This window comes from Emys orbicularis, chromosome 16 (assembly GCF_028017835.1).
Source record: "Emys orbicularis isolate rEmyOrb1 chromosome 16, rEmyOrb1.hap1, whole genome shotgun sequence".
Taxonomy (NCBI): Eukaryota; Metazoa; Chordata; order Testudines; family Emydidae; genus Emys; species Emys orbicularis.
The window spans coordinates 25,806,979-25,831,366 of record NC_088698.1 but is presented as its reverse complement, the minus strand read 5'-3'; the positions used below and the strand labels follow the sequence as shown (position 1 = coordinate 25,831,366).

Sequence of the window (24,388 nt, the reverse complement as noted above, 5' to 3'; positions counted from 1 at the left end):
CGGCACACGAGCTGATTTTCAGTGGCACTCACACTGCCCGGGTCCTGGCCACCGGTCCGGGGGGCTCTGCATTTTAATTTAATTTTAAATGAAGCTTCTTAAACATTTTAAAAACCTTATTTACTTTACATACAACAATAGTTTAGTTATATATTATAGACTTATAGAAAGAGACCTTCTAAAAACGTTAAAATATATGACTGGCACGCGAAACCTTAAATTAGAGTGAATAAATGAAGACTCGGCACACCACTTCTGAAAGATTGCCGACCCCTGCCGTAAGGTTTGTCTCCAGTTCGGTGACCAGAAGTTTTGATCCTCTGCTTCACTTTTATTGAAGTAACTGCTGGGATTTTTTAAAATTCTGTGTGAATTTAACACTGGTAGAAGGTGCCAGAGCGACAGTCCTGGAGAATGAAGGCATCTATTTACCCACAGAACTGGGTAAGGGAGCACTGGGGCAAACTTCCCCAGACTGACCTGCCAACACACTGAATCCTAACCCTGGTAAGGCAAAGTGGGAATTTATACTGCATAGCCAATTCCATTCCTGATTTTTTGTTGTTGTGATTAGGGTGTGTGTGCGTGTGCATGTACACACGTACCTGTCCATTGGGAACTGCACTGAGATCAAACTCATCTTTCAGAGTCCACTGAACAACAAGATGGTAGCAACCACCAGTCACTAGTGGCTTAGACAGCTCTGAAATATCCTATCACCAATCAGACACTGATTCCTTTCTGTTTACAAGTGCTGTCTCAGGGAAAATATCCCGGTGGCCAGCCAAAAAGACAGAAAACATTCCTCGCTGCCACTGTAACATGTGCGCCCTGGGACCCCCACGGAATCAAGCACAACCCCCACAGTAACTTCATACTAATTTGATTATTAGCAGTTGAATGTCTTTAGTCAATGGTGAATTCAGTGTTCCAAACACTTTGCACAGTATTCCTCCTCGCTATCTGCCATGATAAGTGTAAGCCAACTGCCCTCCGTCCATTCGCTGTCTCTTCCAGGCATGGAGCGCTGTGCTTATGGTGGAGGCTGCTTGTGTAGAGAAGGGGATATTTTGACAAAGGTTGCTGCTGGATTTCACAGTGTCTCACAATCTCTCCCAATGTCACGATCACATGTAGTACAATCTCCCTGGAATCCAGAATGGTCTTTTCCTGAGCCTTGGCAGTATTGCCAATCCCGACTCCCGAGCTTGAGTCAGGCCCCCAACAAAGCATTATTTAAAATAATAGCAATAAAAAATTTAGGGTTCTTTTTGTTTGCCTTTTGGTTACTGTGCTTTTAGAGTGCACTCAGCCCACATTTTCAAACTTTTCTCCACAACCATAAAAGCTAGAAACCATCTACACCTCTACCCTGATATAACACGACCCAATATAACACGAATTCGGATATAACGCAGTAAAGGAGCGCTCCGGGGGGGCGGGGGGGGGCGCGGGGCTGCACGCTTCGGCGGGTCAAAGCAAGTTCAATATAACGCGGTTTCACCTATAACGCAGTAAGATTTTTTTGGCTCCCGAGGACAGCGTTATATCAGGGTAGAGTTGTATTTATAAATGCAATCTGAAATTCTCACATATTTTCATGATTCCAGGAGCTGGGGCTATAAGAAAAACACCAAATATTGCAAGACTCATGATAAAGTCACAACAATTCCCTTAAGCTAATTAAACTTTGTGATGAGGTCAACTTTTCACAACACTAAATAAGAGACCCTCCTTTCCAGACCTTAAATGATCCTTGTTGCCCTCATCTGTATCTTCTCCAAAGGTAGAATGAATGTCAGGGTAGGAGGCATGGTCTAGTGGACAGACCACTGGACTGGAATAAATAGGTTCTATTCCTGGCTCCATCATGGGTTTGCTGTGTGACTTTGGGGAAGTCATTTCACTTCCCTGGGCGACTGTTTCTTCTCCCACCCTTTGTCTATTTAGACTGTGAGCTCACTAGTGCAAGGACTATGTCTCCCCGTGTGTTTGTATAGTGCCTAGCACAGTAGGGCCCCAATTTCAGTAGGGGCCACCCGATGCTACTGCATTCAAAAAATAATCAGTGCTCAGACCAGCATACAATGCTCCAAATGGGCTTTGAAAGAACCTTGTAAAGAATGACCATTATCTTCCTTGACTTATAATTAATTCCCTGATGCATTCTAGGGCACAATCTATCAGTCTTTCCTTCCCCTCCTGTGTTGCCAAGCACTGATTCCCTAAGTCTCAGAATATCACTCACTTATAACCTTAGTCCCTTTTCCACTTATGTGTCTTAAATATGTATCTATTCTGTACCATAATTTTGTTTGGTCAGAGAGTGATAATAATCCAAGTGAAAAACCATAGGGAATACAAAAGATTGCAGTCCACAAGAGACCAAATTTTAGTCTTACCGAACCTGACAATGTCCTTTTAACAATAATTCTTTTTAAAGAAACAAAAAATAAATGCCTCCACCCAAGCAAAATAATAGCCAAGCAGGGCCAAGAGTCTTTCTTGATCACTGAGGTCCTTTGAGTTCAATTTCAACCATTTATGGCGTCTTCCCTCCAGTGCTTGTGGAACTCCAAACCATCTGATGCCGGGGCCTTTTCCACTACTCCTCCAACAGGCAAGTGCAGTAATCAAAGGAGACAGTTAAATACAGTTTATTGTAACTGTCTGCACCGCTACTTACCACAACACTGTGTGTAGCCACTGATGAAACAGGGAAGCTATGAACAACCTTATCTATGGTTTTACACAGCAGGCGTTGCCCAAACTCTGAAATACCAAGGGATGCATTGGAAAGTTGCCAAGGGGAGCAAAATGGCCACGCTTATTTTGCATCCCAATCAGGATTGATGTTTGAAATCAAATACAAGCCAGCCTCACGTTAGCTGGTCCTGGCATCTTCTGTGATTGTGGAATAAAAACTGTCTGAGTTCACTAAGGATGAACCCAAGCTGATCAGGTTGGTCCCGACACTGCAGTGAGAGGCAAAGGGTGTGGGTGGGCCTCCATTAAGGCTCTTTGGCTGCACTGTGTTGTACACCTGGCTTACAGACATATAATCACAGTCCTCGCTTTCCCTCCCATCATTTTTATTGTTTTGTAGCCTTGTTCTCTATTACAGATGGGCTACACACATCACTACCGATACTGCATGCTGATCTAGCTAAAGGAAGCGTTTGTGGTTTGAAATGAGGTCTCCTCTGTTTATAGCTTAAAAATTGCCTCTTCTCTCATCCTTGATGAGCGTTCAATATCCTTTTATAGCTGCTGCCTGAAAAGCTGGGTCAAGTAATAGGTAGCACAGCCACTCAGCCTAACTCATGCATCTGGGACTATTGTGACCATGCCATTTACAAAGACTAGCAACCAGGCGCCACAAATAAATGGAATGATGACAGACACAAGGGTCTGGGCATAGTTGCTGGGAGCCATAATTAAATGGAAACAGAAGCCCACTGATACAGTTATTGGAAAAATACCTGAAGGTCTTGCAACTAATGCATAGTTTATTTTTAATACACTTTTCCAGGGTAAGATATGTCGTTTCCCGACAACACGTACTGCGATTATATGCGCACCCATGGGTGTATCATTTTTATTCTCAGCTGTCTCCTGCTGTGGTATGAGTCAGCCCTGTGTTTTGTTAACTATTCCTTTTTGATCATTCGATCTGACATCTAATTCATTATGAGCAATCTGCTTTCACCACCAGCAACCTTCTGTCTGCTGGATACAGATACCTATTAGTCCAGGTATCATTCACAGCTGGCAGTTACTTAATGTCTGCAGGTTCCCCCAAAATCATGTAATTAAATAGGAGAACAAAAAGTCATTTTGCCCTAAAAATATACCTGGGCAGGGGGTAGGGGAATTATTTATATAAAACAATATTAAACTGGGTTTTTAAAACAAGGCATCCAGTATTCCATCAAGGATCTGGAGTACCCAATTAAAATGTAAGCAAACTAATTAGGCTAATATTGGAGGGGGGAAAATCACCTCCAGAGTCAAAAGGGTTAGGAGTGGGGGAGAGGCTAATAATTCCACTCTTATCTCAGCCAAGGAGTTAAACTTCTTCTGTGTTAGCGAGAAGCCCACCTCTCAGTGAAGAGGAACCTTTCTGGAAGTAACTGAAATCAAAACCAAAATTGAAATTTTATCAGCACATAATGTGCTCTTATGACAAGTTTAAAAACACAACATGAAGACCAAATTGCAATCCATATGAATAAGAAAGTTACATATACTGCTGTAAATGCATTGCAATTGATTGAATGCTGTGGTATATAATAATTACTAAATGTTTATTTATTGGCTTCTCTATGGCACTCATCATCCTGGCATTCGATTACCTCTCAAACATTAGCAAATTTAGCCTCAACACAGGATGGGAATTACAATGGAGAATGTGCGGCACAGAAAATTCAAGAGATTTTAACACAGGGAGTCTGTGGCCAAGATGGGATTAAAACCCAGATCTTCCAAGTCCCAGTCCAGTGCTTTAACCACAAAGCCACCCTTCCTCTATCAATACTACTGCTATGAGCTTATATAGGGCCTTCTGGTGAAGTAAGCAAGTCTAATTATTCCCATTTTGTAGTTGGGTAAGCAGAGGTTTAATGGATTTACCCAAGGTCACTTGACAAGTCATTACTAAAGCTGGGATAGAGCACAGGAGGAGAGTGTTTCCCCATTACCCCACCCACCCACCCTTAGGCAAAAACCCCCCAACTCAGGGAGGTTTATCAGTACCTGTGAGCCTGTTCTATTAGTTGCGCATTGATATTGTGCTCTGCACTGTATAAGACACACGTAAAAAAAGAATTCATGCACTGTGCAGCTTATGCTCATTAGAAGTAATGTAGCTGGAGGTCAAATCACAATTAAAAACCTTTGTGTTTTGTTATTTCTCCAAATACAGAGACTGCCATGAATTACTGTGCACTTATAACTAGAGGCCCCTACATTATAAATTAAATCCCATTACAATTTCCCATTTTCTCCAGTAATCACACTCATATCCTCTTAAGAGTTATGGACACCACCAGACCATGCTTTTGTGTGCATGCATCATGTTACAGATACAGGCAACCTTAAGCTGCAGCATCTGTTTCCATGGCAATGGGACTGCATCAGCAATCCAATGGGTTTAGTTTAGGCCATCTACACACAAATCATTATTAATATCAAACTGAACTATGTCACCAGTAACCATGGTACCCACAGAGGAGGTCTCTGTGTCCCCTTTGTGCTGTAACATGCATCCTTTATGCATGACACAAAATTATTTTAATCCAATTAGTGCTGTGAAAAATAATATATTTAGAGGCAGCATTAACACATATTCAGCAAAGGGAGTTTACTTTGAGTCTCTCTAAGGAAGATCAGAACATGATGGATATTTTGAGTTCTAGTCTGAGCATATTGTAAGTTACTGAGGATCTGAAAACGTTCAATCACTGGGGGAGGGGGAAGTTACACACTCAACAAGTGACTTATTAGTAAAGGTAAAACAGGCTGCTGTTTTAAAGATCCCCCTTTTCTAGGTTTGATCACTCTCTGAGCAGCACACGGTGCATTGTTGCATCTGGACATTACCCCCCACCCACTGGCACTCAGCCAAATGTCTCAACTATAAAGTCTGTGCAAACACTGTTACTCTTCAGGCAAAACAATGAAGAAATCTAAGAATGCTCAGAGAAGGATGTCCGCAAAGTGAGAGAATTAAAAATATACAGAAATGATGAAACCTGGTAACATCACCACCAAGGGAATTGCTATTTTTCAGGCTGCTATAACAGATGGCCACATAGTACAGTGCTATTAATATGGAAACTCTCATAAGGACTGAGATTTTAGTGGCCATTAAGATAGAGGCCATTAGCACAAAGTTCACTGTATCTATTCGTATATAAATCAAAACATCAGCCCAGTGGCTCAGGACACGAGAGTTTGAAAGTGACCTTGGGAAGTCAACAAAATGCAGACCCTCATTACAAATGGTCTTATGATTAGGGTGCAGGACTGGGGTCAGTGCTCTTGGGATCTATTCCCAGGTTGGCCATAGACCTCCCAAAGTATCCTTGGACAAATCACCTACCTGCCCTATCCCACAGTTTTCCTCAGCAGTAAAATGGGAGTGTGGGTATGCTGGAATAAACTACAGATCACATCGTGCATCTACTGGAAAATATATGAAGGATTTAAACAGCCAAACCTATTAAAACCTTACATTGCTCCCAAAATCCCAGATATCTCCTGGACTGGAGCTTCAGTAAATTGGTTTCTTACTGTCAAGACTGTATTTAACATTTGTTTCCATTAAACCACCACAAGAGTTCACTGCCCTCTTGTTATGACATTGAAGAGGTTGTCTAGTGACCATTTACAGCTCTATGCTGAGGAATGGTGCTCATGTACATCAGTGCAGAGGGGCTAACTGGCGACAAAATGGACAACATCTGAACTAAGATGCAAGCTACGTGTTGCTAGTTTAAGAAAACAAAGTTAAATTTGGGTTTCTGATGCTGGCCCCTTCAGAAGCAAATTCAAAAGGCTGAACCAAGCAAGAGCTTAAGCCAGAACGACCAAGACAGCACTCCCACTTCAGTCTGAAGTGTCACTCCTGCTTGGGCTTGTAAAAATATCCTGCCTTGCATCACTAGACCACAAGAACCTTCTTTCACTTGGTTTTCAGCATGAAATCTGATGAAGGCTGTAATGAGATATACCCAGATAGGAGCAGCAGCAGCACACAACCTCCCTGTCCCCTGAAGAAGAGACTGTTACTGTAGTAGCTCCTGCAGCATGATGCACAGATGAATACCTCTGTTGCCTGAGGCTTCATTACTCTTTGCTGCTTTCACGGCAAATGTAAAATGGCCAGGTTGTGAGCAGCAGGCCTTCACAAAAGAGTACAGATGTACGTGCACGGCCAATTTGTACAAATACTATATGCACTCCATTATTTAGAACCAGGGCTGGCTATTAATGGAGCTCTTAGTACAACACACCATGATATTATGTGGGCAATCCGCTGTGCAAGTCTATAAATAATTAACAGCCTTAAAAGAGAACCATTCTTATACCCGTTCATAAATCACTCTGCAGTGCAAAGTCATACAACCACACTTTTGTTGGAGCTGGGCTGCCTGACGCACAGGAATGCAAAATGGAAATAACTTTATTATGAAGACACCTCAAACCTGCTTGCCCTACATGCTATATCTTTTAAACTGGCTGTTAACATTTCAGCTTCCATTTCCTGCTCAGTTTTTTTATTCTACTTGGCATTTATGTCCTGCTTTTTCTTCTTCAAAGATTTGCACAACATTAACTGCTCCACAAAGCACCATCTGTGAGAAATACTCTCTCTATTTTACAGATGGAGTAACTGAGGTAGGTAGATGAAGCACACTGCCCAAGGGCACTCAGTGCATCAGGGATGGGATGTGAAATCAAGACTGAATCTCAGTCTGACACTCAGACTACTCCCTTCTACTTTGCAAACCAAACACAATCAAAATTTTGCATTAAAATAAAATAAAATAAAAAAATGTGGCCCAGCTGAAAAGATAAAGCTTTACTTATTTAAAAAGTACACACAGTATTGCCAATCCCAAACATTTAATAATCATGACCCAAGGCCCAAAATTTCATGGGATTCGCTTAAAAATCTTGAGGTTTTAAGAAAGTCAGAAATTCTGGGTTCTTTTTATTTGTCTTTGGTTTCTGAGCTTTGAAGGTACATTCGGGTCACAGTTTCAAGCTTTTCTCCACAACTCCAATAGCTAGAAAGTTTCATTAAAAAAAATTACTGACATTCTCACAAAACATGACTCTAGGAGCTGGGGCTTTAAGAAAGACATCAAATACTGTGAGACTCCCAATAAAATTGCAAGAGTTACATTCTAACCCCAGTCTAACATCACATATTGAGTCCTGCTCTTAGTGCTATAACCAAACCAGTTACTTCATATAAAATCAAACCTAATCTTCATGCTTTTGGAGCAAGGGACACAAACTGGTACTGATACAATGACTGAAAATACTACTTCATGTTTATGTAGCACTTTTCAAACACTACATGCAGACAGTATTGCCAACTCTTGCAGCTCTATTGTCAGTCTTTCGATATTTGGTGTTTTTCCCCATTTCCTGGAGTTAAGTGATTAAGTGAGACTCTCAGCTTTCATTTTAAAACAGTATGTTTCTCACCCTTATAGCTGCACAGAAAATCTTGAAAACATGACCTGAGTACACCCTAATGGCCCCCCAAAAAACCCAAAACAAAACAAAATGGAAGACTTTTAAAAACTGCATGATTTTGGGAGGCCGACTCAGGATCTCTGAGCACTTCCAGTTGGCAATACTATGCAGATAGCAGGTTGAAAATGTGGATTTGGTTATGAGACCATTTTTTTGCTCTGAGAAAGGGACCTGCATTTCTTCTTCTGCTGCTGCTGTTGTATAACAGTACCGATAAGTGGCAACTGCCTTCAAAACAGAAACATGCAAATGATCATCCTCCAAATGGTGAAGTATGCAAAACAGATCAACTGCATCTTAATCAGTGGTATAAAAAGAAAAAAAGATTCAGAGAAAACAGATGACTTTTAGAGTCACTGTCAGATCTTGGGTGCTTTAATCTGTGCCATGCTAGAGACAGACTTTGAAAGACAAGCCAGCACTGGCATGGCATTGGAAGTCAGACAGATAACACAAACAGAAAGGGATCTGATTGACAGCGTGAATATCAAGTGCTGGTTTGAGGCACAGGGTACATGGGGTAGCCCTGACAACTCAAAGATGTAGCATTAGTGAAACAAGCCACATTGGTAACAGGGAAAGTGAGTTCTCCTGTAGATGAGACGCAACGTATGCACAGGTTTCACCCACACTGTACCTGCCAGTGTTTCTCCCTGTTCTGCAGTGTCCAACATCCAGAGATGAAAGAGTAGCTCATTCTCCAAACCCATTCTGTCCTTTACCTATCTCCTGAGGCCGCCAACAAAGAGGGCTGGCCAGTGCCAAATGCAGTGGAGGTTTTGCTGAGCTGGACTCCTGTCCACTAGAAATCAGACAGAATGCCAGGAATTCATTGCACAAACACACACTTAACTTCTTCAAATCCATTTTCAAGAACAAACAAGACTCTACTTGGCAGCTGCAAGCATCTCAGAGAATAGCCCCGCCCAGATGATGAAGACTGCCAAGAAAAAAATGACAACCGACGATTGACAGAATTCACAGTATATATGGAGAAAGAAAAACAACAGAGTCAATACCAATCAAGCAGAGAGGAGCAGCACAAGTGAGATAAGATTCTCACCCTTGAAAGCACTGCCTGCTTTTCAGAGAACACAGCAAATTATAGACGTCGGAGGATCATTGCAAGTCAACGTGCAAAAGGGTTTGAGCAGAAGCCAAACTACGGATGAGCTAGCAAAAAGGAGCCTGCAGTGAGATGGAAAGAACATCAAGACACATCTGACTAGAGATTTCCTTCCATTAATCCAGCAGAAAGCCCATGAGATCAGGTAAAGCTAAATGAATCCAACAGAACTAAAATATAAAACAAGGTCTGAGGTTTTCATAACTTAAATTTCCAGGACTGACTGCAAGTCTTGTCCAAATCATTCAAAAGGTGACACTGCAGAGACTTGCATCCACATAGGAAAAACTGTGATTGCCAAAGAACGACCTCAAATGAAATAGCAGATCGAGTATGAGGCTAGGAACTCTTAAATCCTATAACCATCTCAACTCTTTGGGGGCTTTGGACAAGTCATTTCCTCATTCAGTGTCCCCATTTGCAAAGTAGGGATAATAATCCTTATTTATCGGTATTATCAGGGTATGCTCTGAGGAGTATTGTCCACACAATGCTGTGAAACTGTGTACTCCATGCCAGAGACAAGTTCTGGCACTTATTCTTTAATTCTATTTGGGAATTCTGGGTAAGTTGGGTTTTCATGTGCGAAGGCCCTTCATTATTGCTAGGTATCAGGAATGGCTAACAAATTATAGTGGCTGTTGTCTCAACTCAATAGCAAAATATACTGCATCACACTAGAAAGCAGTGGCCTGAATATTAAAGGCTGATGTCCCACTTTTGCTTTGGCTGAGCTGAGCTAAACTTGCTTCCTGACTAGCTTATTTAGTTCAGCCATAATCTTCTGTTTTCGCTTGGTGGTTTTGTTTTGTTTTTTTAACAGTTTTAAACAGCCACAATCTCAGCTGAACTTCCTGGCCAAGATGCTAATAGGGCCACTACTGGGCCACTTGGCCATGAGCAATGGTGGGGCTTCAGGCTACAGCTGCTTTTGGACGCTATAGAAGTGCACCCTGGAGAGTTATGAGGCTTAATTAGCTAATATTTCCAAACTGCTTTGAGACTCTTGTATGAAAGGGCTGATTCTAAGAGGAGATAAGAGCCCGCAGAGTTCCTTGTGTTCTACACAATGTGCCTAGCAGAAACAGAGACTCTGGCCTCTAGGTACTACAAATAAGCATTGTCTCCTTAATGGAGTGCCTTGCAAGATAAGGCCCATAAAGTGCCAAACAGAGTACCAAGTATTATGATTCTTAGTTTAAGGGATTCATGCGTCAGCTTCAAATAACTTTCATCCTCAAAAGGCAACTGTCAAGGTCCAGAAGATGAAGAGGGAATGTTCTTCAAATATATGGTCTTCCAAGGAAGATCACAACCATCCTCAGGAAACTGCTTAGAGCTAGACAGGGCATGGTTATTTACAAAGAAAGAAAGTTATGAACACCGATTTTAAAATAAAATTTAATATCAAATGGAAATGTCTCCCTTCATCTAAGGGTCACAAGAGTGAGGACCTCATGGAATCCCAGGGCATATGGGAACTCCAGTAGCAACTGGCATGGAGATGATAAATGGACTGACCTTTACCTAACGATACAGTGATCTTTACGGTGAATGGGGTCAAGATAGAGCAGAATACAAGCTTTGACGAAACAGCAAAAAAGATTCAAGATTAAAATGAGTTTGTTAAAGGTGGGTAACAAGAACACTGTCAATTCCCTGATAAGGATTAGGGATGGCAAACTCCTGAGAAGATGAAAAAGAGAATTAGAAAGATGTTTTAAACTGACAGCATGGTTTGACGTGGCAACAAATGAAAACAATGTTTGTAACCCTCAATTCAGATTTATTGTATTTTAAACACAAGTATTGTGAGCATTTTGTGTTGAAGGTCAAAGGAGGCTGGTTTAGACATTTTCTCACACTTGATTTCCTCTCTCCATGGAGAAACGTCCACTTTGGGATTCGGAACAGGAGTCTCCATAACCACTTGGTAGAGTGAGACATTTCACAGAGACCCTCAGAGATGGTAGTTCTACTTTCCAGACTTTGGCTTTTGAAGAGTTCTCTTGGGCTGTATCCCTCCTTTGCCAGGATAGGAATGTGCACTTCCCCACACCAGATTGCAGTTCCCCAGGCTCATCATGGCAACTTGTGCAAGTTATTAGGCCTTGGTTACTAAGAGCAAATTTCACCGAGAGCACCTTCACGTTTGGCAGCAGGAGGTAGTTTTGAATAAGCATGTATCACATTTCTTGTTTTTTTAGCAGAGAGAAACGCTGGTAGCATACAAAAGGAGTGCTTGATATTATAGGAGACACATGAGTCTTCAGTTTGAGGAGGCTTACACGCAAGCGCCAGAAGCTCCCTAGGGGGGGGGGGGGGGGGCCCACCAGCACCTGGACCGAGGCGCCGCCCCAACTCCGCCTCCTCCCCCAAGGCTCACCCGCTGCTTGCTCCTCTCCGTCTCTTGCCCCAAGTCCCGCCCACTCACTCCTCTCTGTGGTGGAGAGGAGTGAGCGGTGTGCAGGGGCCACCTAGGGAAGAGGCGGCGCGAGGGCGAGGCCGCGGGGGAAGAGGCGGAGTGGGGCCACGGTCCGGGGACCGGTGCCTCCCCCCACTTCTTGGGAGCTTTGCTTCCAGTGCTCCTCCAAAGGGAGGTGACCCATGCCTCATCCATGGCGTTTGCCCTCCTGCATGGCCAGTGTTTTCTAGCGAGGTTTAACCTCCCCAAGCCTCTTATATGTCCTGCTCATGCTTGATATCTGCTCCCCCCAACCATCTTGTGGTTGGTTGGTGCCGCAGTCAACCATTTATCATGGGGGGGGGGGGGAGAATCACTGTTGTGATCTCATTTAAAAAAAGATGGAGCATGTTGCAGAGAGATGATCTGGTCAAATCAAAGAACAATCAATATGAAAATGACACGAATAAAATAATGTCTTGAAAAGAGATTTTGCGAATGATTTCAGTATTTTGCACTATTTTCTCAGTTCCCTGATTTATGCACCAGAATAAAGGAGATTGTTGCAGAAAAGGAGATTATTGGTTAGGAGCCTAGACTAAACAGATGGAATTTTTTCATATGGAGAGCAAATAAGAAAGAAATAAGACCATCATCAAGACAAAGATGAGAAGAGAGCTGTACATACAGCAGAGGATTACCTACCTGCCCTATTACAGATGCAACAAGACTTCCTGAACTGAACACGATGACAAGCATCATGCTAGAGATTCCCCATGGAAATACTTATATTTATAGAGTCTCAAATCTAATTGAGAAAAAACAATTTGGTTCAGATCTTCTAGTCTGCAAGCAGGTCAAGGATCCATTAAGCTCATTGCTGTAATATAAAATTAACTTATTTATTGAAGAATCTAAGTGCTACTCTGTGTACTGAAACCGCTGTCTCTGCAGAAAAGGATTCAGAAGCTGCAAAAGTGATGCTAAGGGGAAAAATGACAAGCCTCTAAGAAACTGGCCATTAATTCACTTCAGCCTTTTAACTTTAAACATCAGCAGGGAACCCAGAAAATGTGGGAGATGCAAGATACTAAGGAGTACAGAAGGGACAATTTATTGCTGCCTTGCGCAGCCAATAGCACAGAAAGAGCCAAAAACTAGGATGCCAAAATCTCATCCTGTACACTTTTATTGTTCCTATCCAGTGTACATTTACCATACATCATTCTAAGAGAAGCAGCAGTTGTGAGAACTTTTTGTTCTCTGTAAGAACTGATCCTGCTTGTAACAAACTGAAGGGGAATCTTTCCAAGAGTTCCAACAGGAACAGCTCCGTCAGAAGGTAAAGCGTGGCCTCTCCATACACTGTGTGAATAAGGAGGGGGGGAAAAGAAACAATGGAAATTCCTCTCTTTAAAAAAAACCTGCAACTCTTTTGGGCCTGACTTTGTAACCCTCACACAAGTAATGCCAGGGGGGGAAAGTTTCAAAAGCACGTAAGCAACTTAAGAGCCTAACTACCACGCGATTTAGACACTTTTGAAAACATTATCCATGGACTTCAACAGGCTACACTTATGCACAAAGCTTTACTTTGCTCTTAAAAGACCTGATTTGCATTTAACTTCAAGCTAATGAATAATTTCACCCCTATTCAGGAAAGCCACAAATAATATACTTAAAGTCAAGCATGTATTTAAGTCTCACTGAAGCCAAATATACTCTTCATGAACAAAATTTCCTATAAATTACCACATATTTCACTTTTGCAGTGCTGGAGATCTACCTCCTCTCTTAAGAACTGGTATGATTATCATTCTAGTGCAGCATCTGTACAGTGCTCTGCATAACAAATGAAATTTAAAACTAGGCTCTGTGCTCCTAAGGACATTTTAATAAAAGGAAAGAAAAGAATAATCCCTTCTCAAGGAGAGATGCTCAATATCTTTTCAGAACACGGAAAAGTCTCCCTCTGCATCATTCTGTCCTTAAAAATGGGCTTTACATTACTATATATTACATATAGACATCCCAGTTTGCTGGTCCCCCTGGAATATGCTCACCAACTAGATGCTATAACTCACAAAAAAACCCGTCTCCTGTGGGCTACAGATTCCAAAGGAATGAAAGAAAAGAAAAATAGTGATTCCTCTATAGCCAAACAAAAGGGTCTTATTAAAAATCACACTCTGAAAACATCTAGAAAAGTCTTTCGTGCTCTTTCCTGCTCCTTCTGAGTTAACATTCCCTGATTTCTCTCTCAAAGGATAAAGCAGTGTTCTTTTACAGAGGCAGTTAATGTCATGGGGACCACGCCAATTCCCACTGAAGTGTGTGGGAGTCTTTCCACTGACTTCAAGGGCAGATGGAACGAGCCCTTACAGAACAAGATTAAAGAAAGGGGAATTTAACCCTAACATTTTATTCCAAGGGCCTTTCAAAATATTTTGAGCTAAGATAGGTATTTTCTCTCAGAAGTGCTTATGTTCATTCTTAGAGCTAGATTGTGCCTTGGATGAATTGTACCTTCAAGTATGTGGGAGTAAGAAACCTTCCCCCACCTTTATACCCTTCTGCGGGCTGGACCTTGGAGCTGGGACACAGAGTTAAACAAGTTCACTTACTGCCCTGCTGGGCAGTGAATGGCTGGAGCCTTGGCTCCAACCACCTTCCAACCCACCGGCCAGTACAGCTGGGCTGGTGCAGGGGAAACTGTAATTTGCTGATGGGGCACAGTCCAGCAGCAAATTATGTCTGGCAAGGGGGCAGCAGGGGAGGAATATTGCTGGGATGGTGCATTTACGCACCACCCCTTGCTCAAGCCAGTGCCAAAAGGTAGAATCTAGACCTTACACACATCACCTGATAATGGTTTCAGGCAATTAAATGGAATCACACACTCTGTACTAATCTGATAAAATCTTGTTTATGGCTTCTGAGAGAACACCAGCAGAATTCCGCTAACTCAGTGGTCCCCAACACGGTGCCCGCGGACGCCATGGCACCTGCCGGGGAATCTATGTGCGCCCGCGTACTGGCTGGCAGTCAAGCATCCACCGAAATGCCGCCGACAAGCAGCGTCATCCAGAGGCGTCGCCACCGAAATGCCGCCGACAAAAAAGGTTGGGGACCACTGCGCTAACTAAACATTCCACCATAAAAAGACATTAAACCTGGCAGCAACTCTGATTCAACAATATTGTTAACCTGAGGACGTATCCCATAAGAATGGCTATAATGGGTCAGACCAATGGTCCATCTAGCCCACTATCCTCTCTTCCCACAGGGGCCAGATGCTGCAGAGGGATCAAACAGAACAGGAAAATTATCAAGTGATCCATTCCCTGTCATCCAGTCCCTGCTTCGGTCAGTCAGAGGTTTAGAGGCACCCAGAGCATGGGGTTGTGTCCCTGACTATCTTGGCTAATAGCTATTGATGGACCTATCCTCCATGAACTTATCTTTTTGAAGCCGTTTATACTTCTGGCTTTCACAACATCCCCTGGCAACGAGTTCTACAGGTTGACTGTGCATTGTGTGAAAGAAGAGCTACCTTTTGTTTTAAGGCTGCTGCCTATTAATTTCAATGGGTGACTACTGGTTCGTGTGTTATGTGAAGGGATAAATAACACTTCCTTATTCACTGACTCCACACTATTCATGATTTTATAGACCTCTATCATCGCCAAAGTCATCTTTCTTCTAAGCTGAACAGTTTCAGTCTTTTTCATCTCTCCTCAAACAGAAGCTGTTCCATACACCAGATCATTTCTGTTGCCCTTTTCTGTACTTGTTCCAGTTGTTGTGTATCTTTTTTGAGATGGGGCAACCAGAATGGCATATGGTATTCAAGTATTCTCCCCAACAAAGAGCATGCTGAATCTCTCCCACTAATGAGACCATTCTTCAACGGGTTCCTTAGCCTGCTGTTACATTTGCATAGCTAATATGTTTCCCCTCTTAGTATGATTTTTATTTAAACATCTAATCCAAATGTGATAGAAAAAGTCATGAGAAAATAATTATATGACATTTTTCAAAACAATTTTAGCTTCAGGAGAAGCTATAGAGAAATTAAGCCCCCTGAGAAAATGTTTACTCACTTATGCTAATATTAAGTTACAAATCCATTTATCAATTTATATACGTACTCAAATATTTTTGCCAGAAAAAAGAATTCCTTTGGTAATACTGAAGAATATATATTACGCTGTGCACTGCTTGGTAGTCAAGTCTAGCAATGAATTATTCTTTTTTTTTAAGAGGGGGCACTGTAAAAATAAAAATCACAGTATAATAAAAATAATTTCTCATATCTGGAATAATTTTTCACCATTTATGCTGTTCATTTTAGGACCCAATCCAGCAAAGCAGTTAAGCACATGCTTAAATACAAGCCTCTGGAGCAGTCCCACTGAAATAAAAATGGAACTGCTCTGTGTGCTCAGAGTTAGGCATGTGTTTTACTGGATTGAGGGCATTTTTGCATTTTCTTCAGCTTTATGGGCAATGAAACTAGATGGACAATTTCATTTCCTTTTTAGGTTTCAGAGTAGCAGCCATGTTAGTCTGTATCCGCAAAAAGAACAGGAGTACTTGTGGCACCTTCGCTGCTGGGTTTCTCATGTACCATCCTAAGGCTATTGTTTTTGGATTTCCATTTTTAGGAGGGGGAGCATGGACGATTGAGATTACAAAAACAAACATTTTGTTTTCTATTTTTTTAAAAAGTTATGAAAACATTTACATTAGATTTAATAAAAACTAAATTTTGTGCCTAAACTAAGATGACAGGATCTGTGTGCTTACATATAATTATTAAAGAAATAGTATGTAAGTCATGTGCTAAGCTATTTTTAGTTTACCTTTTGAAAGTTATAATGAACTAATATTTCCACATAAAAATTAAGGTCCAGTGCTTCCCTACATAGGAATAACCTACCCAAGGTGTGATACTTCCCAAGTTTGTACTAGATCTGTTTACTTCCAATTCTCTTTCAAGAGAGGAAGTTTTGCCAGTTTAAGGACAGCAGGATCCAGCCTTTAACTTGAAAGAAGATGGTCAAATAAATTTTAAAAGCAAAACTGCATTAAAAAAAGTTAGCTGAAAAGTCTGCCGGAAACGCCAGATTATTATGTTCTTCATCAAGACATCACTTTTTGCACAGGAAGTGAAGACCAAAATACCATTTGTGTAAATCAGTGTGGGCCCATCACTATGTCTGTTTGAACCATTACTAACCTGTATCATGTACAGCTGGGCAATCCGATACTCTTCCACACTCATTGGAATTGGAATATGATATTCCTTTATAAGCATCTTGAAGTCCAAGCCTTTTTGTCAGTTCAGAAATGCAATCCAGATATTTCTAGTAGAGTCTCCTTAAATAATGGTGAGTGAGTGCATTGAGGATCCCTGAAATAAAAACAGAGAGATGCAATTATTTTCTGCACTGATTAAACGTAATCATTTAATCTCCAGAGACATTAATTTATCTTAAAACAAGAAAGAAAAATCCCTTGATTGTTGCTCTGGAACCGGTATCAAGTTGAACAGACTCTTTTAGAAGAATTTTGATTTGCTACAGGGGACACCCTCAAAGCTATTGCCCTAGGGACCTTTGCCACCATATCAATCAGATTTTTATATGTAACATCTCCACGGGTGAGATATGACACAGCTGAAAATGAAAAAGTGAAGCTTTTGTTGTAGGACAATAATGTATCTCTCCAATGTCAGTGACACATCAGAGATGTAGCCACTCAGAGACATCAGATCTTCTTATCCTCTTACATGATTGCTCTGCAGCTGACAAAAGAGACTAATTAGGAGACTTCCTCAGCCCTCGGTAACACCACATTGGAGAACTTAAATTGGACTCTAACAAAGAGGTCTGTAAAAACGTACTTTTCTTCCCATTATTATTAACAGCATCCATTCTCTTTTCCCTCCAATGAAGTCCAGGGATTAAATCCTCCCTCCATTGAAGTAAATGGCAGAACTTGTTTTACACACCCATAGCATAAGTTAACAGCATTAGATCAAACTTCAAGTCAGAAAAGAAGTCCTACAATACACAGCTTCTGTGCAATTTAAAAGAAAATAGGACTGATCAACACAGAGGGCTAAGAGAGCAACTTTCGGAGTACCGCCAGGACACGGCAGATGAGGGGTGGTGGCTGTAGCAGTACAAAACATAGAAATGGAGAGAAGAAAGGTGAGGAGAGGAGGGAGCATAGAACACTGAATCGTGACTGCAAAACTCCCTCTGGCAGTCAGACCTGTAAATCTGTCTAGTAGTCCCATGGGCAGATTATCCAAGATAACACCAACCTCAGCAGCATTACGGGATAACATTGTCACTAGAATAAATGATTTTTAAAAACAGTTTCCCCAGCACATAAACCCCAAATGCCTTTCCTTCTACAGCAAGCATACAGGCCTCTTGTCACATCTGCTTAGTGAAACTGTTCCGATATAATTCTCGCAAAAAACAGAGGAAAAATCCCTTTATTGTGTTTACAAGGAGGCAGAAAAAAAGGTGTACAGGGGACCTTAAAACTTTTGAGTGATTTACTTTCTAACCTGAATAATGTTCTTTTAACCTAGATTTTTGTATCTGGTTACATTATATATATATTTTCATAAAAGAACATCTAATGGAAAAGCAGAGAAAAAATTGTTTAATGACTCATTCACAGAGTGGGCAATTTCAGGATCTTACACTTCCTTACAGAAGTAACAGGTTTCAGAGTGGTAGCCGTGTTAATCTGTATCAGCAAAAACAAGGAGGAGTCGTTGTGGCACCTTAGAGACTAACAAATTTATTTGGGCATAAGCTTTTGTGGGCTAAAACCCACTTCATCAGATGCATGGAGTGAAAAATACAGTAAGCAGTGTTGTGTGTACGTGTGTGTGTGTGTATATATATATACATACATATACACACACACACCTCTACCCCGATATAACACGAATTCGGATATAACGCGGTAAAGCAGCGCTCCGGGGGGGGGGGGGGGGGGGGCTGCGCGCTCCGGCAGATCAAAGCAAATTCAATATAACACAGTTTCACCTATAACACGGTAAGATTTTTTGGCTCCTGAGGACAGCATTATATTGGGGTAGAGGTATATATATACACACACACACACACACCACATGAAAAGATGGGAAAGATGGGAGTTGCCTTACCAAGTGGGGGGTCAGTGCTAATGAGGCCAATTCAATTAAGGTGGAAGTGGCCTATTCTCAACAGTTGACAAGAAGGGGTGAGTATCAGCAGAGGGAAAATTACTTTTTGTAGTAATGGGTCACTACAAAAAGTAATTTTTCCCTCTGCTGATACTCACACCTTGTCAACTGTTGGAAATGGCAGATGTCCACCTTGACTGCATTGGCCTCGTTAGCACTACAAAAGTAATTTTCCCTCTGCTGATACTCACCCCTTCTTGTCAACTGTTGAGAATAAGCCACTTCCACCTTAATTGAATTGGCCTCGTTAGCACTGACCCCACACTTGGTAAGGCAACTCCCATGATGAAGTGGGTTTTAGCCCACGAAAGCTTACACCCAAGTAAATTTGTTAGTCTCTAAGGTGCCACAAGGACTCCTCGTTGTTTTTACAGAAGTAAGATACTGTAGTTATACAAAAGAAACAACATGCTTCTATAAGGTGTACTTCCATTTCTCATTTCAAAATCAGGTGAATATTGGTTTGCATTATTTATTGTGTATATTTAGAAAGTTAGAATAAGATGTTCTACCACTAGACAAGTTTTTAACTCCCTCAAACAAAACAGAGGAAGTAAAAATTGTTAATGTTTCCATACTCAAAGAACGAAACACGTACTTTCAATCTGAATGATTTTAGATTAATGAAAACAACAAGAACTCCATGTAAAGTCTCCATGAGAATGCACACTGTATGACTCCTGTAACAGCTGCTGTGACTGATGACAATCTGGCTGCTGTCCCTGAAGAGAAGCAATCTTTAGAAACGCGAAGGTGCAGTACACGGAAAATAAAGGCATCCCAATTTCAAGATTGATACCACAGAAAAACTATGTGCACCAGGGCAAAAAATTTGGTAAACTTATTGTAATAATTACAAGAAAAGCGTGGCTGAGTTCTCCAACCTTGTCGAAGGATTCCACCCACGCTAAACGTTAGCTTCCAAATTCACATTTTTGCTAACAGAGGGCCAGAGCTGTTCAATAGAGTGAAAGCACAGTCCACTAGCTCATTATACAGCAAGATGCCTGCCTAGCTTAATACAGATAATACATTAAATCCTAAAATTTGCTTTAGTGATAATGATCCCACAAAAGCCACATGATCTAGTGAATTAAGCAGAGGGCAGGAAGCCTGGGAGCACTGAGTTCCTGTCCCACCGCTCTCACTGAGGGCCCCTAATAATACTTGGCACTTACACCGCACTTTATTGACATTAAATAAGGCTTGGCGATACTAAATGATATGCCCAAATCACAGAGTACATGAGCATCAGAACCAGGATTAGAACCCAGGCTCCTCCTCACTCCTGTCTTGTGCCTAAACCACATTGTGCCATGCCAAGAAGCACTCTCTTATAAGCAAGTTTAGACCCAATCCTGCAAACACCTACACACATTCCTGAGTTTATGCAATGAGAATATTAACACTTAACACACTTGTGTAAGTGTTAGCAGGATGGGGGTGGAAGGTTGCTGGGGTATTTACATAGGGGCTCTTAGTCTTTTTTTTATTATTATTTTTATTATTAAGGGGAGGTAATAAAACAAACCTATCTCACTGCTCACTGACTTGCCCAGAATAATTACCTGTCTGGCACTGAATTTTAAATGTATTTTTTTCATTTTTAATTCTGTTTCATGGCATTTTATTGCTTTTAAATTATTATTATTACTCCTGTCAGCGCAACCCCAGGGAAAATTTCCCTGACATGACAGACCCTGCGGGGAATACTTCTGTCAAGACAACCCCCAACACACACGCGTGTGTGCATTCTACCAAAAGAATTTCTCTGGCAGGCTAATCCACTAGGAGAACATTCCAGAATGGGGTGTGGATAATCTTAAGAGGCTTTTAATTAATGTTATGGAACAAAGCAATAATATTTAATAGAGATAGGCCCTGAACAACACCCTCCCCCCAAGATCAGAACATATCTGACCTTCCAAGGAGAAGCTGGCATCCGAACTTTTAAAGCAGGAGGTTTAACATAACGTTTGGCTGCTTGTGTGGGGTGGAACAGTTCAGTCTACGTAGTGATCTTTTAAAATTTAAGTTAAAATCTTTTTCAGATGCTTTGAAACGGTGTCACAGGCACATTGGGTGCATCCATCCCCTGCCTGTCTTCGCGCGCTTGTTAAAAACAGGGTATTTCAGTCGATTATAAGAGATGAATAAAACAAAAGAGCATCTTAGGAGCAATAAAATGGCAGGAAACAGGTATTGGGATGAAGAAAAAGTGTTTATAATTCAGTGTCAGACAGGTAATAAATAATAATTCAGACAGACTCAGGCAACCAAGACACAAGATGGTTTATTTTACTGCATCCTTTAAATAAAAAAAAAAGGCCCTAGGGCCGCAAGCACATACAGTAGCAGCCACCAGCAGGCTCAACTTGCACGTGGTCTTTGAGTTTCAGGCCCCCCTTGAATAGCCTGTCTTGGTTACAGAAATGGGCAGCGATCTAGCTCACATCTCAGTTTTTATGAGAGATGAGCAAGCCCTCACTGCAAAGCTCCCCTCCAGGTGTGGCCTTTCCAAAAGTTCAGTGCGTTCAGAGCCAAGGTTTTGGTTTGGCCCAATATGTGACTGACAAGTCTCCTGTTGCCTAGAACCACCAAGCACTCCACAAAAGAGCAGGACCAGAGGATCTGCCCATCTGGACTGTACTTTTCTGAATTCCTCCTGTGGCTCTGCTCCACTGCTTGGGTCCCATCCTGCACTTAAGGAAGCCTGCCATGGCAGATGCATACACATCCTCCACAAAACATAGTCTAAAGAAGCAACTATCCTTCTGAAGGAAACTGAGCTGAAATGCCAGATTTCATTTTCAACTTCAAGCTATGCGTGCCAGTCAGCCAATGTACCCAGGATTAGGATCAGCAGCTTGGTCCTGAGGGAGGAACATCAAGCACTCGGCACACATAAAGCAAATTTTTAAGTTAGTCCGAGTTAAAAAAATATGGAAAAATTTGGAGTCTGGGCTGCCTTTAACCTGAAAAATAGCAACCTGTGTCAAACATTGCAGTTTGACTTAGTGGCAACCCAGGAAAACGCATTGTATTGGGAAGGATAAAATACGGATATTGTCCAGATTCAGATGTGAGATATATCCATGCAAATTGGGAGTTAATGCACTGAATCAGCAGTGTTATTCCCAATTCACACTGATGGACAGTGGCTGTCCTTGTAAAGACGTTTTGATGGTCATAGATAAACAGATAGCATGACCTTGGTATTTGCAGTATTCCCGGTACCAAGTATAGTCAATACTGCAAATACTGCACAGAGGTAATGTTATCTAAAGCAAAAACAGAAAGCTTTTAAGGGTGACCACCAGTGAGAGATCAGAACAGGGCTCTAGAGCAGGGCTGTCAACAGTCTGTGAATTGGGATCAATTAAAGTTTATTTATAGTCTGTGGGCCAGGTCTACACAGGTATAGACTAGCCCAATCCACTGCTGAATCCCCACCGCTTAAAGTGGGGGGTTGTGCAAAGAGGTGGAATATGGCCATTAGGTTGCAACTGAGGGCATCATTTCAAGAGTGGCTCTGGATTTTGGCTGTCCAACTTCAGGCATCTTGGGCCTGATTTTCCAAGGCGCTGAGCACCTGCAGCTCCTGGAGGGCACTAAAATCTGAGGCACTCAAAGCTAGTTAGTAACATTAAAAATAGGGAAATAGTGATACAGGGCATTTTTAGGCCCACTGCTATTTGGCTATTCGTATATGCCGTTACTCCTTTGTACACAGAACTGCAGTAACTATTTGCATATATGCCAGGTTCATAATTTTATACTTCAATTATTTTAAAGTCAGGCTCTTAAAGCATCGTACTTGGGCTTCAGAGTTAATGCCCCACTGAGATGAGTCAAGTCAGTGCCACCTCTGAACTATAATTTCAGGCTTTCTGAAGACACCCCCCCCCCCCTCACTTCATTGAGTTCTGATTGTAAAGGTTTCCTTCACAACAAAAGGCTTGGAAACTTCCATTTAAAAAGAAAAAAGATTAGATTCAGCAGAATCCAAATCCATCAGCAGATGCATCTAATCACCTCAATCCAGCCCACGTATCGGTTGTTTGACACCAGAGGTTTGAGATGTGACTGCCACAGCCTCCTTGGCATTAAATGACGCTTCAGAGACTGCAAAAGGGCTTTACTGAAGGACTGATGACAACTGAAACCTTGTAATTAGGGAATAAGATTTAATGAGTGCTGAGACTATTAATGGCAGATACTTAAACATCAAAAGTCCTGAAGGCCAAACCCTGATCAAGCTGAAGGGATGACCCTAAAAGGTCTGGGTTGAGGATTATAACAAAAAACAACATTTTTTTTTTTTTTTTTTACTGTCTTCTGGCTGCTCAGCTTGTCAGTTGGGTCCAATGTGGGAAAACCAATCACCGTCTGGTAAATTCAAGCTATAAATACCCATTATTGCTGTACCCCCAGCTGGGCTGCTACAAGCTCTCCCAGCTGTCACCTCAACAACTCATTTCTGATCAGCTAATATTTTCTGAGAGCTGCCTCTGCAGTACACAGAGCTGAGCTAGGACTGAAATGAGCTAAACAGCAGAAGCAATAGATGCCCCATGCTGAAACTAATATTAAACATATTCATTAGGGGAGAAATAAATCCTAAAAGCATAAAGCAACAGAAAATAGCTTTTTCTAGCTGCAGGTATGAGCTCTATCCCACACAATTAGAATTAAAAGGTATAAATGTACACAGACAGGTACACCCAAGATGTTTATTTTATTATTAATACCTAGCTCTTACATAGTACTTTTCATCTGTAGAACTCAAAACACTTTACAAACATGGTCAGTATCATTACCCCTATTTTACAGATGGGGAAACTGAGGCACACAGCGGGCAAGTGACTGATTCAAGTCAACCCACAGGAGAGCTGGGAACTGAACCCAAGTCTCCTGAGTACTAGTACAGTGTCTTATCCACTAGGCTATACTACCAACCTACTAGGTTAAGAAATGGGTGTGACTGAATTTCCCTCCCTTCCCTGCGAAACAGCCTGCTCCCCCAAAGATCCCACTATTTAAGACTATCAGTGTTCATAACTCAAGTACCAATTAGTTTTCCTCAAAATATCTTCACACAATTATGAAATGAATGGTAGTTAATAAGGAAACAATGGTAATATGCAATACGAACAAATCAACTAAATAATATTGAAGGGGTTTGTAAAGGTGTTACCTAGAGACCATTTAAAAATTCCATGTCCCTTGTGCTCTGAGCCCCTCTTTAGCTTCTGTATGGTTTCTTTATCCCCTGAAATGACCTCTTCGTGAAGAGAGTGATATTTAGCATTTGGATCAGTCCTGTGTCCCC

The 24,388-nt window shown here is 41.5% G+C and overlaps 1 protein-coding gene across 3 annotated transcripts in view; it reads right to left on the bottom strand.

Annotated features, from left to right (window-relative positions):
- The window catches only part of PITPNM2 (phosphatidylinositol transfer protein membrane associated 2), a 96,494-nt gene extending 79,373 nt beyond the window's left edge, over positions 1-17,121 (bottom strand). For all 3 annotated transcript variants that reach the window (XM_065417677.1, XM_065417676.1, XM_065417678.1), the window contains exon 1: positions 17,044-17,121. In XM_065417677.1, coding sequence (XP_065273749.1) covers positions 17,044-17,121 — 78 coding nt within the window. The remainder of the gene's footprint in view (positions 1-17,043) is intronic.
- Between the last annotated feature and the right edge of the window lie 7,267 nt (positions 17,122-24,388).